The sequence below is a fragment of the Trachypithecus francoisi genome, unplaced genomic scaffold, assembly GCF_009764315.1.
Source record: "Trachypithecus francoisi isolate TF-2019V2 unplaced genomic scaffold, Tfra_2.0 Lachesis_group2, whole genome shotgun sequence".
In the NCBI taxonomy this organism is placed as follows: Eukaryota; Metazoa; Chordata; class Mammalia; order Primates; family Cercopithecidae; genus Trachypithecus; species Trachypithecus francoisi.
The window spans coordinates 111,704,816-111,724,012 of NW_022681465.1; the positions used below are offsets into that span (position 1 = coordinate 111,704,816).

Consider the following 19,197-nt stretch of genomic DNA (forward strand, 5'->3'; position numbering starts at 1 on the left):
CAGACTATCACATGGGGAGAAACCTTGGACAATACTCGGCTTTCCAAGGCAGAGGTCTCTGCGGGTTTTCGCAGTGCATTGTGCCCCTGGTTTATTGAGACTAGAGAATGGTGATGACTTTTACCAAGCATACTGCTTGTAAACATTTTGTTAACAAGGCAGGTCCTGCACAGCCCTAGATCCCTTAAACTTTGATTCCATACAACACATGTTTTTGTGAGCTCAAGGTTGGGGCAGAGTGGCTGGGGCAAAGTCACAAATTAACATCTCAGCAAAGCAATTGTTTAAGGTACAGATCAAAATGGAATTTCTTATGTCTTCCCTTTCTACATAGACACAGTAACAGTCTGATCTCTCTTTCTTTTCCCTACATATCCCCCTTTTCTTTTTGACAAAACCTCCATCATCATCATGGCCCGTTCTCGCTGGTCGCTGTCTCTCCGGAGCTGCTGGATATACCTGTAGACTTACAACAGAGAGAACAGACATACAAGGATTAATACAAAATTTGCAATAGTGGAATTTCCAGTGGTTTTAACCCAAGTGAAGGGGTTAAGATTTGTGAGGCTATCAACAGCTTTTACCATTGCCTCAGTTTCTGGCACCAGATTTAACTGGGCTTTTGATGCCTTAAAAATTTGTTCTTTTGATTTTGAAATACCTAAAGTAAGATTATATTCTCTTCCTTGTAGATGGCGTCTAACCACTTCCCAGTGATGTTCAGGTTCATTATAGTCTCGAGGTGTAATACAAAAATCTAGCATATTCCAGTCACACTGTAACTGAAAAAGATATTCCAAGCTCATGAGCCTATCTCCCATCGAAATGACAGTTTGTCTAAGATCATTAATTTGGCTTGCCAATTTTTGATCTATTTGGATCTGAGAATTCCACAATTTTGAGGAATTCTTTTGCCGATTATTCACATATTTTGCAGTTTGAATAGAGGCGTGTAAAGCAATTCCAGCAGCCGCAACAGTAGCTGTGACTGCAGTAAGACCCATAATCACTGCAACCAAAGTAAAAATGAGTCTTTTGGATCTAGTTAGAACTCCTTTTAATACTTCTGTTAAAATATGGATGGATGGGGAAGCCTCCCACGGTCGGTTCATGGACACAGGGATCCACGCGCCCTCTCTTGCCCTCACTGGCAAAATATGGTGCTGCCAATCAAAAGTTGAATCAATGCAAGTAAACAATCTACAATTTTCACAGCGTAGGTATCCAAACTGGAAGCTGATTTTTCTGCTGGTGAAACACAAGCCAAACCTCTCCCCCATATTATCACCTTACCTATTTCTTATGTCTTATTTTTTATGTCTTTCCACCAAATCAGTTTTTCCTCATGTGGGCTGTTCTTTTTACCTGTAAAAATGTTGTTCTGCAGAAGTAGTGGTCTGATTTCCATAAATGTTTAAAAAATTTAAAGTATAGAGTGCTAGATTAAGTTGCATCTGGGGAGTATTATACTCCTTACTCTCTTTTTCCTTTTTTTTGTTTAACCAATTGAGCTTTGAGTGTTCTATTAGTTCTTTCAATTATGGCCTATCCTTGGGAATTATAAGAGATTCCTGTTGTATGTCTAATTTTTCACTGATTTAAGAATTTCTGAAATGCTTTACTGCAGTATCCTGGCCCATTATCTGTTTTAATTTTTTCTGGAACTCCCATGACAGCAAAACAAGATAATAAATGTTTTTTTAACATGGGAAGTATCTTTTTCTGTCTGGCAGGTTGTCCACATGAAATGTGAATAAGTCTCAACTGTCACATGGACAAATGACAATTTTCCAAATGAAGGTACATGTGTGACATCCATTTGCCATAACGCATTAGGACATAGACCTCTGGGATTAACTCCTGCCACCTGAGTGGGCAGGTGTAGGACTTGACACTGACTACAATGTTGTACAATATTTTTTGTCTGTTTACATGTGATATCCAATTTATTTTTTAGTCCTGTTGCATTTACATGAGTCAGGGCATGAAGTTCTTGTGTTTCCATGAAGGCAGATGATAGTAGCAAGTCAGCTTGTTCATTTGCCTTAGTTAAAGGCCCTGGTAAATTAGTATGTGCTCGAATATGAGTGATATAAAATGGGAAATTTCTTTTTCTTGGAGTTTGTTGTAACTAATTAAACAGCTGATTTAACTGATCATCCATACTATATTTGATTAGGGCTGTCTCAACATCCTTTGTAGCCTGTACTACGTATGCAGAATCTGAAACAGTGTTAATAGGCTGATTAAAATCTTGTAACGCTGAAATGACAGCAACCAACTCTGCTCTTTGAGCTGAGTGATACTCAGTTTCAATGACTCGTTCTTTTGGCCCAGTGTAAGCTGCTTTTTCATTGCTGGAACCATCAGTAAACACCGTCAGAGCATTTCCTAAAGGTTTAAGTCTGGTAATTTTAGGTAAAATCCAAGTAGTTAATTTTAAAAACTGGGTGATTTTTGTTTTTGGGTAATGATTATCAATAATTCCCACAAAATCAGCAAGACCAATCTGCCATGCAGCAGAATTGATAAAGGCTTGTGTCTAACCTGTTCTTCGTTTAAAGGAACAATGATTTTATCTGGGTCACTTCCACACAGTTTTACTGTTCGTAGTCTTGCCTGACCAATTAATGTAGCCATTTGATCTAAATACAATGTGAAAGTCTTAATTATACTCTGAAGAAGGAATGACCACTCCACAAGATCTATATTTTGAACAATAATGCTTGTTGGAGAATGTTTAGAGTAGCAAAAATCAAAAGTTGAAGTGGGGCTAAATGATCTATTCTATTTACTTGTGCTGACCGAATTTTTTCTTCAGCTAATTCAATTTCTTTAGTTGTCTCTGGATTTAATGTTCTTTTGCCATTCAAGTCTGGATCACCTCTCAAGACAGAGAACAAATTTGACATGGTATAAATAGGGATGCCTAGAGTTGGCCAAATCCAATTAATATCTCCTAGCAATTTTTGAAAGTCATTTAATGTTCTTAATGTGTCTTTTCTTATTTCTATTTTTTGTGGTTTAATTTTTCTTTCCTCTACCTACATTCCCAAATATTGAAAAGGAGTGGATGTCTGAATCTTATCACATGCTATTGTCAGGCCTGCGTTTGCAACCTCTATCTGCAGAAATGTGTTAACAGTCAATTAATTTGTCTCTTGTTTTTGCAGCACACAAAATATCATCAACGTAATGAATGATATAACAGTCTGAAAACTTGTCTCTAACTGGTTGAAGAACCTGAGCTACAAAAGTCTGATAAATAGTTGGACTACTAAGCATTCCCTGAGACAACACTTTCCACTGAAACCTGGTGGCTCGTTCTTTATTATTTATGGCTGGTATAGTAAAAGTAAATTTTTCACAATCCTGCTCCGCCAGAGGAATGGTAAAAAAGCAATCCTTTAAATCAGTTATAATTAAAGGCCAATCTTTGGGGATCATGGCCAGAGAGAGCAGTCAGGGTTGGAGAGGCCCCATAGGTTGAATTACCACATTAATGACTCCCAAGTCAGTTAGCATGCGCCATCTGCCTGATTTTTTCTGAATTACAAACACAGGAGAATTCTAAAAAGAGAAAGTGGATGAAACATGTCCTTTTTAAAATAGTTTTTTAACTATTTTATGTAGCGCCCCCAACTTTTCTTAGGGAGCAGCCACTGTTTGACCCATACAGTACACTGCAGGGCGAGTCTGAACTGCTCCTTCACCGTAGTGAACTGTAGGTTGGAAAATAATGAGTGCCACGAGCCAAGTCGCAGCAAGCCTAGTTTCAGGCTCCCTCCTCCAGCAGTCACTCGGCTGAGGAGGAAGTGGCCATAATGGTTTTAGACCCAATGGCCCCGATGTTTCTGGACTTTTTCCTTTTAATTTTAATGTTTCTGGATATATTACCTCCTGTAATTGATTGTAGTCAACATATTGCGTTGACCAAGCCATTACTAGCTGTGCTACATTTTTATAATGTGAATTTTCCATTCCTTTTTTGAACTCTGTCCCTGCCTCTTCTTCACAATCTATTACACAGCTTTCAGGGGCATCAGAAACTGAAACACTATCTTCTATTTGAAATGGTTCTAAAGTTGCTTTAAAATGGCCCAATCATTCCATACTGTAAGTGGGATGATTTTACCTTCCCTACTTGCTTGTTTTAATTCCTTGCCAATCTTTTCCCAGTCTTTTAAATCTAAAGTTCCCTGTTCTGGAAACCAAGGGCAGAATTGTTCTATTGTTTGAAATAGCGTAATTAGATTTTCTGTAGAGGCTTTAACTCCCCTTCTTAAAAGAATTTTAATGAAGCCGAGATAAGAAGAATATTTACTTTCAGTTTGCCCCATTGTTACCCTGGATTCCTCCGAGCACACAAGCTTACCGTAAGGCTGACCGTGGACATACTCAGGAATCTCTTGTTGGCTGTCCTCAATGCTCACGTTCTTAGCGTACCTTCACCCTATAGAAAGGCCCCACGTTGGGTGCTAGATGAAGGGGTGTCCTGCTCCTCGACACCTGTGGGATATCTTGTTAGGTGTGACGAGAGACTGAGAAAAGAAATAAGACACAGAGATGAAGTATAGAGAAACAACAGTGGGCCCAGGAGACCGGCACTCATCATACCAAGGACCTGCACTGGCACTGGTCTCTGAGTTCCCTCAGTTTTTATTGATTATTATTTTCATTATCTCAGCAAGAGGAATGTGGTAGGAGAGTAGGGTGATAATAGGGAGAAGGTCAGCAAGAAAACATGTGAGCAAAGGAATCTGTGTCACAATTAAGTTCAAGGGGAGGTACTATGCCTGGATGTGCACATGGGCCAGATTTATGTTTCTCTCTGCCCTAACATCTCAGTGGAGTAAAGAATAACAAAGCAGCACTGCTGCCAACATGTCTCGCCTCCCCCCCACCATAGGGCAGTTTTTCTCCTACCTCAGAATTGAACAAATGTACAATCAGGTTTTATACCGAGACATTCAGTTTCCAGGGGCAGGCAGGAGACAGTGGCCTTCCTCCATCTCAACTGCAAGAGGCTTTCCTCTTTTACTAATCCACCTCAGCACAGACCCTTTATGGGTATCGGGCTGGAGGACAGTCAGATCTTTCTCATCCCATGAGACCTTATTTCAGACTATCACATGGGGAAAAACTTTGGACAATACCCAGCTTTCCAAGGCAGAGGTCCCTGCGGCTTTTCGCAGTGCGTTGTGCTCCTGGTCTGTTGAGACTAGAGAATGGTGATGACTTTTACCAAGCATACTGCTTGTAAACATTTTTTTTTTTTTGAGACGGAGTCTCGCTCTGTCGCCCAGGCTGGAGTGCAGTGGCCGGATCTCAGCTCACTGCATGCTCCGCCTCCCAGGTTTACGCCATTCTCCTGCCTCAACCTCCCGAGTAGCTGGGACTACAGGCGCCCGCCACCTCGCCCGGCTAGTTTTTTGTATTTTGTAGTAGAGACGGGGTTTCACCGTGTTAGCCAGGATGGTCTCGATCTCCTGACCTCGTGATCCGCCCATCTTGGCCTCCCAAAGTGCTGGGATTACAGGCTTGAGCCACCGCGCCCGGCCAATAAACATTTTGTTAACAAGGCACGTCCTGCACAGCCTAGATCTCTTAAACCTTGATTCCATACAACACATGTTTTTGTGAGCTCAAGGTTGGGGCAGAGTGGCTGGGGCAAAGTCACAAATTAACAACATCTCAGCAAAGCAATTGCTTAAGGTACAGATCAAAATGGAATTTCCTATGTCTTCCCTTTCTACATAGACACAGTAACAGTCTGATCTCTTTTTCTTTTCCCTACAGGCATGACCTAGTTTTATACATTTTAGGGAGACAGGAGATATCAATAAAGTACATGTAAGATGTACATTGGTTCAGTACAAGTTGTCTGGAAAGGCCAGACAACTTGAAGGAGGGGGCGCTTCCAGGTTATAGGTAGATTTAAACATTTTCTGATTGGCAGTTGTTTGAAAGAGTTATGTTATTATCTAAAGACCTGGAATCAGTAGAAAGGAATGTCTGGGTTGTGATGATTAGGAGTCGTGGAGACCAAAGTTTTATCATGCAGATGAAGCTTCCAGGTACCAGGCTTCAGAGAGAACAGATTGTAAATGTTTTTCATCAGACTTCAAGAGTCTGTTCTATCAGTAATTGTGAAAGGGAAGAGGGCATAATGAGACATGTCTGCTCCCTGCTCCCCATCATGGTCAGAACCAGTCCTCCCGGTTAGCCTTGGAATGCTCTTGCCAAGAGAAGTCCATTCCGATGGTGGGGCAGGGGGTAGTTAGAATTTTATTTTTGGTTTACAAAGTACATTAACATTGTTGTGCAACCATCACCACCATCTGTCTCCAGAACACTTTTTATCTTGCTGAACTCAAACTCAATACCCATTAAACAGTAACTCCCTGGAATTCTCCCCTTCCCTCAGCCTCTGGCAACCACTAATCTACTTTCTGTTTCTATGAATTAGACTGTTCTAGAAATCTCATATAAGTGGAATTATATAGCATTTCTGTTTTCGTAACTGGCTTATTTCACTTTGCAAAATGTGTTCGAAGTTCAAACTCATGTTGTAGCATGCATCAGAATTTCCTTTCTTTTTTTTTTTTTTTTTTTTTTTTTTTGAGGCAGAGTCTCGCTCTGTCGCCCGGACTGGAGTGCAGTGGCCGGATCTCAGCTCACTGCAAGCTCCGCCTCCCAGGTTCACGCCATTCTCCTGCCTCAGCCTCCCGACCTTTCTTTTTAAAGCTGAATAATATTCTATTATATGTATTTATCACATCTTGCGGCGGGGCGCGGTGGCTCAAGCCTGTAATCCCAGCACTTTGGGAGGCCGAGACGGGCGGATCACGAGGTCAGGAGATCGAGACCATCCTGGCTAACACGGTGAAACCCCGTCTCTACTAAAAATACAAAAAAACTAGCCGGGCGAGGTGGCGGGCGCCTGTAGTCCAGCTACTCGGGAGGCTGAGGCAGGAGAATGGCGTAAACCCGGGAGGCGGAGCTTGCAGTGAGCTGAGATCTGGCCACTGCACTCCAGTCCGGGAGACAGAGCGAGACTCCGCCTCAAAAAAAAAAAACAAAAAAAAAAACAAAAAACAAAAAACAAACAAAAAAAAAATTATATGTATTTATCACATCTTGCTTACCCATTCATCTGTCACTAAACACTTGGATTTCTTCCATCTTTTCACCATTGTGAATAATGCTACTGTGAACATGTGTATATGCCAACCCTGATTTTCAATTCTTTTTGGGTCTATACCCCAAAATAGAATTGTTTTATCATATGGTAATTCTATTTTTAACTTTTTGGGAAACAGCCACACTGTTTTCCAATGTGACTGCACCATTTTCCATTCCCACCAATAGGGCACAGTGGTTTCAATTTCTATACACCCTTGCCAACATTTTTTATTTTGTTTTTTTTTTTTAATAGTAGCCATCATAATGGGTATGAAATAGTATCTCATTATCATTTCAATTTTAATTTTTTCTTTTTTTTTTCTTTTTTGAGACAGGGTCTCTCTCTCGTTGCCCAGGCTGGAGTGCAGTGGCATGATCATAGTTCACTGCAGCCTTGACTTCCCAGGCTCAGATGCTTTTCCTGCCTCAGCCTCCTGAGTAGCTAGACTTCAGGCACACACCACCCCACCCAGCTACTTTTTGTGGAGACTGGGTTTTACCCTGTTGCCCAGGCTGGTCTTGAACTCCTGGGCTCAAGCCAATCTCTCACTTCGGCCTCCCAAAGTGCTGAGATTGTAGGTATGAGCCACCATGCCTGGCCTGATTTGCATTTTCGTAATGATTAGTGATTGTTCTAACAGTTTTTTTTTTTTTTTTGTGGACTCTTCAGGATTTCCTACGTAAAATATGTCATCTGAGAAGAGAAATAATTTTATGTTTTTTTCCAATTTAGATGCTTTATATTTCTTTCTCTGTCTGGTTGCTCCAGTTAGGACTTCCAGTACTATGTTGAATAGAAGTGGCAAAAGCAGGGATCTTTATTCTTGTTTGTGATCCTAGAGCTTTTAGTCTTTAACCATTTAACATGTTAGCTGTAGGCTTTACATATATGGCCTTTATTATATTGAGGTAGTTCTCTTTTATTTCTAGTTTGCTGGGTACTTTTTATCATGAAAATATGTTGAATTTTGTCAAATGTTCTTTCTGAATCAATTGAGATGACCTTCTGGTTTTGTATTTAATTCTGTTTATGTGGAGAAATGCATTTTTTTTTTGAGATAGCATCTCACTCTGTCATGCAGGCTGGAGTGCATTGGCACGATCTCAGCTCACTGCAGCCTCCGTCTCCTAGGTTCAGATTATCCTGCCTCAACCTCCCGAGTAGCTGGGATTACAGGCACCTGCCACCACACCCAGCTAATTTTTGTATTTTTAGTAGAGACAGGGTTTCAACATGTTGGCCAGGCTGGTCTCAAACTCCTGACCTCAGGTGATCTGCCTGCCTTGGCCTCCCAAAGTGTTGGGATTACAGGCATGAGCCACTGCACCTGGCCACACTGGTTGTTTTTTTGTATGTTAATTCCAGAAATAAATCCCACTTGGTTGTGGTATATAGTAATTTTAAAGCATTGTTGAATTCTGTTGGCTAGTATTTTGTTGAGGATTTTCACTTCAGTGTTTATCAGGGATGCTGGTCTGTGGTTTTCTTTCCTTGTAGTGTATTTGTTTGACTTTGGTATTAGGGTAATGCTGGCCTTACAGAGTAAGTGGGAGGTGTCCTCTCTTCGGTCTTTTTAACAGTTTAGGAGGATTGCTGTTAATTTTTCCATAAATGTTTGGTAGAATTTACTAGTGAAACCATCTTGTTCTAGGGTTTTGTTTTATGTTTTGTTGTTGTTGTTGTTGAAAGGTTTTTGGTTATAGATTCAATCTCCTTATTAATTGTAGTCTATTCAAGTTTTCTGTTTGTCTAGATTCACTCTTGGTAGATTGTATATTTCTAGGATTTTATTCACTTCATCTAGTTATCTAATTTTTCATCATGTAAGTATTCACATTACTATCTTATGATCCTTTTTTTATTTCTGTAAAAGCAGCAGCAATGTCTCCTTTCATTTCTGATTTTAGTTATTTGAGTCTTCTCTCTCATTTTCTTAGTCAGTTGGCAGTTTTGCTGATCTTATGGAAGAACCAACTCTTGTTTTATTAATTTTAAAAGTTGTTTTCTATTCTCTATTTTGTTGATCTCTTCTCAAATCTTCATTATTTCCTTTCCTCTGCTAGGTTTCAGTTTCATTTGTTATTTTTCTAGTTCCTTAAGGTATAAAGTTGCATTATTGATTTGGGTTCGTATTTTTTATGCAAGCAATTACAGCTGTAAATTTCCTTTTTAGTACTATGTTTGCTGCATCCCACACATTTTGGTGCATTTGTTTTTATTTTTATTTGACTCAAGATATTTTCTAATTTCCCTTGTGATTTTTTTCTTTTGAGCCATTGTTATTTGAGAGTGTATTGTTTTGTTCCCTCTTTTATTTTCTTTAGAGATGAGCTCTTGCTCCATCATCCAAGTTGGAGTGCAATGGCATGATCAAAGTTCACTGCAGCTTCAAATGCCTGGGCTCAAGTGATCCTTCCACTTCAGCCTCCTGAATATCTGGGATTAAGGAATGTGTTGTTTAATTTTTACGTATTTGTGGATTTTTCAGCACAACTTTTACTATTGGTTTCTTTCCATTGTGATTGGAAACAATATTTTGTATGATTTTAATCTTTTAAAATTCATTAAGACTTATTTTGTGGCCTAACACATCATCTATCTGGGAGAATGTTTCATATGCACTTTAAAAAAAGTATATTCTGTTGTTGGGTGGATTGTGTTGTTTATGTCTGTTAGGGCCATTTGGTCTATAGTGTTGTTCAAGTTCTTGTATTTCCTCATTGATCTTCTGTCTAGTTGTTCTATCTGTTATTGAAAGTGAAATACTGAAGTCTCCTACTATTTTTTTCAAGTTGTCTATTTCTCTCTTCAATTCTGTCAATGTTTGCTATGTATATTTAGGCTCTAATATTTATTGCATAAATGTTTCTAATTGTTATATCTTCTTGGTGAATTGACCCTTTCACCATTAGATAATATTCTCCTCTGTTTCTTGTAACAGTTTTATTTTTACTTAAAGTCTATTTTTAGGCTAGGAGTGGTAGCTCACGCCTGTAATCCCACACTTTGGGAGCCCAAGGTAGGTGGATCACCTGAGGTCAGGAGTTCGAGACCAGCGTGGCCAACATGGTGAAACCCTGTCTCTACTAAAAATACTAGAAAAAAAAAAAAAAAAAACAACTTAGCACCCATAGTCCCAGCTACTTCGGAAGCTGAGACATGAGAATTGCTTGAACCTGGGAGGCAGAAGTTGCAGTGAGCCAAGATTGTGCCACTGCACTCTAGTCTGGGTGACAGAGTGAGACTCCATCTTAATTAAAAAAGAAAAAAAAAAGAGTCTATTTTTTTCCCTCTGTGTTTCTCTCTGTGCCTCTCTCTTCTCTTTCTTGAATTCTAAGAGCATATAATTTGGTCCACTTAATGTTGTTCCATATGCTCCCTAGGCTCTGTTCACTTTTCTTCATTGTTTTTTCTTTTTGCTTCTCAGACTTCATAATTCCAAATGGTGTTTCTTCAAGTTCACTGATTCTTCTGCCCATTCAATTCTGATATTGAACCCCTCTAGTTAATTTTCCAATTCAGTTAGCTTATTTTTCAACTCTAAGATGCTGTTTGGTTCTTTTTAAAAATAATTTCTGTCTCTTTGCTAATATCCTATTTTGTTCATGTATTGTTTTCCTGATTCCTTTAATTCAGTGTCTCATTGAGTATATTTGATAAAGACCATTGTTTTAAAGTCTTTGTTTAGTAAGCCTGAAGCCTGTGTTTCCTTAAAGTTGGTTTCTGGAGATTTATTTTGTTACTTTGATCAGGCCATATTTTCCTGTTTCTTTGTGTGCCTTGTGATTTTAAGAAGGCATTTGCAAAAACAGCCACCTGTCCTAAGGGACCTAAGATCTCCCCTTTCTACCTATGCAGTGCTCCACTCTGCTGGTTTGTGCTGCTCTGTCTTGGTATTCCCCCAAAATATTTTAAATTATTTTTTTCATTTTCATTTTCATTTTATTTTTTGAGATGGAATCTCACTCTGTCACCTAGGCTAGAGTGCAGTGGCACCATCTCAGCTTACTGCAACCTCTGCCTTTCGGGTTCAAGCAATTCTCCTGCCTCAGCCTCCTAATAGCTGGGACTATATGCTTGAACCACCATGCCTGGCTAATTTTTGTATTTTTAGTAGAGATGGGGTTTCACTCTGCTGGCCAGGCTGCTATCGAACTCCTGATCTCAGGTGATCTGCCTGCCTCAACCTCCCAAAGTGTTGGGATTACAGGCATGAGCCACTGTGCCCGGCCTATTCGTTTCATTTTCATACAGAGCAACTCAACTCTCCCATGACCTTACCCAGTCTGAACACTTAAACCCATCTTTATATGGAGAATCGGTGAGGTCTCTGTTTTGTATCTCCAAACACTTAAGGGAGCAGTAGGAGTTCTGTAGAGCAATATTCTTGGTTTGTTTTGAATTACATCTATGGATACTTCCTCTATAAATCATTTCCTAATCTTTCCCCGTCTAGTTTTTTCACCAAAATTCCACTGGCCTCTAAATAATTTTTGTTGTTGTTGTTTGTGGGGAAAAAAAAGAGAGATCAGCCTGTTACTGTGTCTATATAGAAGGAAGTAGACATAAGAGACTCCATTTGGTTCTGTATTTGAGATGCTATTAATCTGTGACCCTACCCCCAACCTTGTCCTTGCAAGAGACATGTGCTGTGGTGACTCAAGGCTTAATGGATATTGGGCTGTGCAGGATGTGTCTTTGTTAAACAAGTACCTGAAGGCAGCTTGCTGGTTAAAAATCCTGCCCGTCCCTGGGCAATGGAACATCTCGGTGTAAAACCCATTGTGTGCTTTGTTTACTGAGCAAGGAGAAAACCGCCTTTAGGAATAAGGTGGGACTTGCTGGAGCAATGCTGCTAAAAGGTTTATGGAGATGTTTGCATATGCATCTCAAGACACAGCATTTTCCTTTAAACTTATTCATGTCACAGGGATTTTTGTTCATATGTCTTACTGCTGATTTCCTCCCTACAATGATCCTATTGTCCAGCCACTCCCTTATGTTTAAGACGGTGAAGATAATTATCAATAAATACTAAGGGAACTCAAGAGACCGGTGCCGGCGTGGGTCCTCTGTAAGCTGAGCGCCAGTCCCCTGGGCCCTGCTTTTCTTTCTCTATACTTTGTCTCTGTGTCTTATTTCTTTTCTCAAGTCTCTCGTTCCACCTAACGAGAAACACCCACAGGTGTGGAGGGGCAGGCCACCCCTTCAATTGTTGAGACAGTCTTGTTCTGTCCTCCAACCTGGAGTGCAGTGGCATGATCTTGACTCACTGCAACCTCCATCTCCTGGGTTCATTTGATGCTCTTGCCTCAGCCTTCTGAGTAGCTGGAACTACAGTTGTGCGCCACCACGCTCAGCTAATTTTTATATTTTTAGTAGACACAGGGTTTCATCATGTTGGCCAGGCTGGTCTCAAACTCCTTACATCAGGTGGTCCACCTGCCTCAGCCTTCAAAGTGCTGGGATTATAGGTGTGAGCCACCACACCAGCTTAAATAATTCTTAAAATCAGTAATTTTTGGTAAAAAATTTTATGTATTTTGTGTAAATGTATATCTAGGTATTTTATCATATAAACATTTAAATATATAAATATATATTTATATTTAAAAATCACATATATGTGACTAAAGCATAACATATATATACATATCTGCTTTAGTTCTGAATATTAGTCTGGTATATAATTAAGCTGTAATATTATTAGCTTTGTGATTTAAAATTTTAAGCTGCTGAAATGAAACTCTGTATCCTTTCTTTAGTATGATTTCTTCACTTACCTGATAGAATTAATTTTCTTCCAATTGTTCTGCTTCTCTGGCTGAACCCTGATTGCTACATACCCATATGTTGAGGCTTTGCCAGAGGTGACAAGCCTGTTTTCTTTTACAACATCAGCTTCTCAAAAGTCCTCTGACCCCCAAAGGACTTATACTTCAAGACTCCCCTATTCTTCCTTCACTGTAAGATTTTTTCCCCTTGTCCCTCTACACATCCTGTCATCTCTGGCATTACTATTTATGGCCTGATTCTGTCTTGAATGACCCTGAAGTCCCCAAGACTCGCATGTGTAAAAAAATTCTTAGTTTGAGTTTGATCAGCTCCTAAGAGAGAATTTCTGGGTGAGAGAAGGAACTGTAAAAATGGTCCATCAACTGCATTCTTCAAAAATGTTGATGTCATAATAGGCACAGAAATGCTGAGGAACTTTTATAGATTCAAGGAGACTAAGGACATATAATAACTAAATATAGTATGAGGTTCTAGACTGGAACATATACTGAAAGAAAAGAATGCTATAAAGAACATTTCTGGCTAAATTGACACAAATACAATACAGACAGTAGATTAAATAAAATTCCATGTTTCTGTTCAATTTACCAACATCGATAACTATACTGGGGGTAGGAAACAGAATATCCTATTTCTTAGAAAATACTGAAATATTTAGGGGTAAAGGATAAGATGTACACAACTTATAATTTGATATGTCTTGGATTTGTGTCCCTGACAAAATCTCCAATTGTAATCCCCAGTGTTGGAGGAGGGGCCTGGTGAGAGGTGATTGGATCATCGGAACGAATTTCCCCCTTGCTGTTCTTGTTAGTGACTGAGTTCTTATGACATCTGGTTATTTAAAAGTGTGTGGTACCTCGCCGTCTCTCTGTTTCCTGAGGCCTGCCCAGCCATGCTTCCTGTACAGCCTGTTGAACCATGAGCCAATTAAACCTCTTTTTTTTTGAGACAGTGTCTCGCTCTGTAGCCTAGGCTGGAGTGCAGTGGTGCAATCTCGGCTCACTGCAACCTCCGCCTCCTGGGTTCAAGCAATTCTCTGCCTCAGCCTCCTGAGTAGCTGGGATTACAGGCACCCACCACCATGCCTGGCTAATTTTATTGTATTTTTGTAGAGACGAGGTTTCACCATCTTGGCCAGGCTGGCCTTGAACTCCTGACCTCATGATCCACCCACCTTGGCCTCCCAAAGTTCTGGGATTACAGGCGTGAGCCACTGCGCCTGGCCCAATTAAACCTCTTTTCTTTATAAATTACCCAGTCTCAGGTAGTTCCCTATAGCAATGTGAGAACGGACTAATGCACAATTGCCAAATGTTTAGTCAAAAGAGTAGTAATGTAGATGTATGTAGAGAAAGCAAATGGAGACCGGGCGCAGTGACTCATGCCTGTAATCTCAGCACTTTGGGAGGCCAGGTCAGGTGAATTGCTTGAGGCCAGGAGTTTGAGACCAGCTTGGCCAACATGGAGAAACCCCATCTCTGCAAAACATACAAAAAATTAGCGGGTAGGGTGGTGCATGACTGTAATCCCAGCTACTCAGGTGGCTGAGGCATGAGAATTGCTTGAACCTGGCAAGCGGAGGTTGCAGTAAGCCAAGATCACACCACCGCACTCCAGCCTGGGTGACAGAGTAAGACTGTGTCTCAAAATAAATAAATTAATTAAAATTAAAGTTAAAAAAAGAAAACAAATGGAACAAAATGCTAACTCGGTGAATCTGTGTCACAGGAATAGCAGTCCTTTTTAGTATTCTTGCAACTTTTCTGTAAATTTGAATTTTTCTAAATAAAAAGTTTTTAAAAATGGCCCATGACTCTGTTCCCCTAAATTTTCTCTCCCCTTTGAGAGACTCTGAGTTCAGTCTCACCATTGCCCCAAGATGTGTGGTAGTCCAATTTGAAATGTTATACCAGTTTCTGTCTCAGGCAAGAGCAGTGGGATATATTTCTCACAACTGATGTTCTAACATCCATGTTTACAGAATATAGAAAAGGAACACAAGGGGAAATTAAGTAAAAAATATACATTACAGGCTGGACACAGTGGCTCACGCCTGTAATCCCAGCACTTTGGGAGGCCGAGACGAGTGGATCACCTGACTTCAGGAGTTTGAGACCGGCCTGGCCAACATAGCGAAACCCCATCTCAACTGAAAATACAAAAAATTAACCAGGCATTGTGGTGGTGCCTGTAATTCCAGCTACTTGGGAGGCTGATGCAGAAGACTTGCTTGAACCTGGGAGGCGGAAGTTGCAGTGAGCCAAGATTGCACCACTGCACTCCAGCCTAGGCAATAAGAGCAAAACTTCATCTCAAAAAAAATTAAAAATTAAAAAATATAAATTACATACAAAAATACAAAATGAATGCATAAATACAAAGAGTCACATTTACATGATTTCAGATACTGGGAATTAGAGTGTAGATTTTGGAGTCAGTAACATCTGAGTTCTAACCTTTCCTCTGTCACATATAGTCATGTGACCTGGAACAGGACATTTTACCTCTTTCTACTTCAGTTTTTGTGTCTTGGACAGGGACTTGTAAGTCCTCAGTGTATGCAGCAAAAAAATATGAAATATAGGAAAAAGTAGAAAATGTAGGAAAAAATCTAAAAATACATATTATATATGAAGAAGATTCCTGAAAAATAGGAGTAAGGAAGAAAACTAGACACCAAATAGTTTCCTACTCCAAGATTTTAGAGACTTCACTGGTATCCTTGGAGTCTGAAAAGCTTTGTAGTTTCCAAGAATTTCTGGTTGCAATGGGGTAGGGAAAAGATTGGGGAAAGATAGGGTCTTTATTTCCTACGGTCCTTCTGAAAGCCACATGCTTTATATGTGTACTCACTTAGTACCTAGGACCTTCTGACACTTCCTTATGTTGCTGGTGGAAGTATAGATTATTAAACCTCTTCATAGGTGTTTTGGCAATATATATCCAAATAAAAAAGTACACATGTGCACAATGAAGGTTATATAGGGATATTCACTGCAATATTGTTCTAAAAGCAAATTCATGAAGGGATCAGTTGAATAAACTTATATATATTCATATAAAGACTGCAACCATTAAGAAGAATGAGACGTCTGCATATTCTGACAAGAAATAATTTCCTATACATATTTACCATAGAAAGCAAGTTGTGTAAGGAATGCTACCTTTTTGGCAGTGGGTTGGGGGAGGTTATGCACACACCTATCTACCTCGTCAGGGTGTGTACTTAACATTGTCTCTGGAAGGCCACACAAGAAATTCAAGTTTTTCAGAAGGGAAGTTTGGGGACACAGGATGGAGGGAAACTTTTCAATCTATTCCCTTTTATGCTTTTTACATTTGTTGCCGAGTGCACGTGTTGCCTTTTAAAAATTGGATTTTTAAACAAATTTACCACTACTACTTACCACCAAAACCTTCCCCCATTCCTCAGCTCTTCTCCAGGGCCTTGACTGGCGCTGACAGCTCACCACCCCTTTTTTCTCCAGCAAGAAGCCACTGGTTTAAGGGAGATATGAAAGGTGGGGTGGATACACAGGTGGACATTTACTTTTCACTCTGTATCTTTTATTTTTATATTTACAATCATGTGCATGTAATACTGTTACAGGAAAAGGGTCCCAATCCAGACCCCAAGAGTGGGTTCTTGGATCTCACTCAAGAAAGAATTCAGGGCGAGTCTGCAGGGCAAAGTGAAAGCAAGTTTATTAAGAAAGTAAAGGGAATAAAAGAATGGCCACTCCATAGGGCAGCCCCGAGGGCTGCTGGTTGCTCATTTTTATGGTTTTTCATGATGATCTGCTAAACAAGTGTGGTGGATTATTCACGCCTCCCTTTTTCAGACCATATAGGGTAACTTCCTGACATTGCCATGGCGTTTATAAACTATCCTGGCACTGGTGGGAGTGTAGCAGTGAGGATGACCAGAGGTCACTCTCGTCGCCATTTTGGTTTTGGTGGGTTTTGGCAGGCCCCTTTACTGCAACCTGTTTTATCATCAAGGTCTTTATGACCTGTATTTTGTGCTGACCTCCCATTTCATCCTGCGATTAGAATGCCTTAACAGTCTGGGACTGCAACCCAGTAGGTTTCAGCTTCATTTTACCCAGTTCCTATTTAAGATGGTGTTGCTGTGGCTGACACGCTTCCACCATTACCTTTTAAAAACAAAAAATTCATTTTTATTAAAAAACAAACAAAAAACCCTTCCAGACCCCTTCTTAACACCTCTTCCCTCACTCCACACCCGCTAGCCCTTTTCACGGGACAAGCTCACCAGCTGGTCCTTCTCCAGTAAAAAGCCCAGGGCTTTCTCTTAAGGGAGGAGACTAGGAGTTAGGGAACAACTCCAGAAGAAAGGTGATGGGTGAACTGTTTAGAAGGTTAGTGTTGGTTCTTTTATTCGATTAAACAGGGATACACATATATCTACCAAGGAATAGGTAAGGGAGAAATAAGAACACTAAAAAACTCGGAATCGTTAAGTGTGAAGCATATTTGGAGTTAACTCCAAATATTACTAAGTAAGAAGAGGCGGGCACGCGCTGCATACCGGGATTTGTAGTCCCTTCCGGGGCGGCGTACAGCGCGCCTGCGTAGAGGAGCCGTCGCTCTTCCGGGCGCATGCGTGCGGCAGCGGCGCCAGGACTGGTTGCACTCTGGCGGCTGCTGGCGTGTTGTGAGCTGGGAGCTCGGCATGGCGGTGCCCACTGCAGCCATGGGGCCCTCGGCGTTGGGCCAGAGCGGCCCTGGCTCAATGGCCCCGTGGTGCTCAGTGAGCAGCGGCCCGTCGCGCTACGTGCTTGGGATGCAGGAGCTGTTCCGGGGCCACAGCAAGACGCGCGAGTTCCTGGCGCACAGCGCCAAGGTGCACTCGGTGGCCTGGAGTTGCGACGGGCGTCGCCTAGCCTCGGGGTCCTTCGACAAGACGGCCAGTGTCTTCTTGCTGGAGAAGGACCGGTTGGTGAGCTGCCGGGGCTAGGGAGAGGGGTCGTGGTGAAGTGAGGTGTAGTAGTGGGAGGGCGAATGGGGGGCGAACGGGGCCGTGGGGTTGAAAGGAGAGTGGACTTGAGGGAGGGGGAAAGGGGGAGTATGGAGATGAGGGGAGAGTGTGGAGATGAGGAGGGAGTGGGGAGAAGGTGGAGTGTGGGGGTGACGGGGTCGTGAGGGGTGAGGAGAGGAAGATTGGGGGCGTGTGGAGAGTGTGGAAGTAAGGAAGTTGGCGATGGCGGGTGAAGGTGAGGATAGGGTGGATGGGACGGGGCTGCGGTGGGAGCCTTACTCGTTTGGAGTCGATTCGTGTGCTGGTAAGGAGTGGCTAGGGGCTGTGGTGGTGGTGGTGAGGATTGCCCCTTTGAAAGTGATAGGGCGTCCCGTGGGAATGAGCGACTGGGTTAGGAACGTTGATGGTAGAGTAAGGGTGAAAAACCAGGAAGGAGGAGGAGGCCAGGGAGGGCACAAAAATAAGGGCATAGATGTGGAAGCTGAGAACAACAGTTCAGAAGGACTGCGGAGAAGAGAAGGGAGAAAGGACTGGATTCTGAATTACCCAGATCTTTACTCGTCCCAGCATACCTTGGTTTGAATAAGGTTAGAAAGTTACATGGGAGGCAGCTACATCTATGTGAAGTGACATCTGGATTCTGTTCTTTCAGGTCAAAGAAAACAATTATCGGGGACATGGGGATAGTGTGGACCAGCTTTGTTGGCATCCAAGTAATCCTGACCTATTCGTTACCGCGTCCGGAGATAAAACCATTCGCATCTGGGATGTCAGGACTACAAAATGCATTGCCACTGTGAACACTAAAGGTGACTGACTATTCAGATAGAGAGGGTAATAGGAAGATAAGCTGTTTGAATTCATTCAACAACCATTTTCCGAATATCTTTTCTGTGTCTGGCACTCAGCTGTGTATGAGACATCCTGAGCTGAATAAGAGTTTCCAGCTCCAAGGAACTCCCCAGCGGGGAGGGGACATGTATATACAAATAACATAGCAAGATAGGGTTCATTTAATAATGGAGAGGTCTGCAAGATGGATACCCAGAATAGAAATGAAAACAGAAGTCTGCCTAGGGGAGCCAGGGAAGGCCTCACCAAATTTGAGCAAACTTTTAGGATAGCCATAAAAATTGAGTGGTCAAGGTGCAGTGGGTGGGGAATGGGGCATTTCCAGGAGGGAACAGCATGTGCAAAGGCATGGAGAATA

General features: G+C 41.4%; 1 protein-coding gene and 1 long non-coding RNA gene across 5 annotated transcripts in view; one reads left to right on the plus strand and one right to left on the minus strand.

The window, feature by feature from the left end:
* Window positions 1–229: 229 nt before the first annotated feature.
* On the minus strand, window positions 230–13,320 carry LOC117064533. Its single transcript, XR_004429515.1, has 3 exons — window positions 12,970–13,320; window positions 4,376–4,541; window positions 230–466 (listed from the first exon to the last, which is right to left on the minus strand). It is a non-coding gene; the product is annotated as an uncharacterized LOC117064533 (long non-coding RNA).
* A 4,039-nt stretch (window positions 13,321–17,359) lies between these two features.
* THOC3 (THO complex 3) overlaps window positions 17,360–19,197 on the plus strand; it is a 43,324-nt gene continuing 41,486 nt past the window's right edge. Inside the window, exons 1-2 of one of the 4 annotated variants that reach the window (XM_033180120.1) lie at window positions 17,360–17,948; window positions 18,640–18,796. In XM_033180120.1, coding sequence (XP_033036011.1) covers window positions 17,682–17,948; window positions 18,640–18,796 — 424 coding nt within the window. In that variant the 5' untranslated portion in view covers window positions 17,360–17,681. The remainder of the gene's footprint in view (window positions 17,949–18,639; window positions 18,797–19,197) is intronic. The other 3 variants (XM_033180119.1, XM_033180118.1, XM_033180117.1) reach the window with 3 other exon arrangements.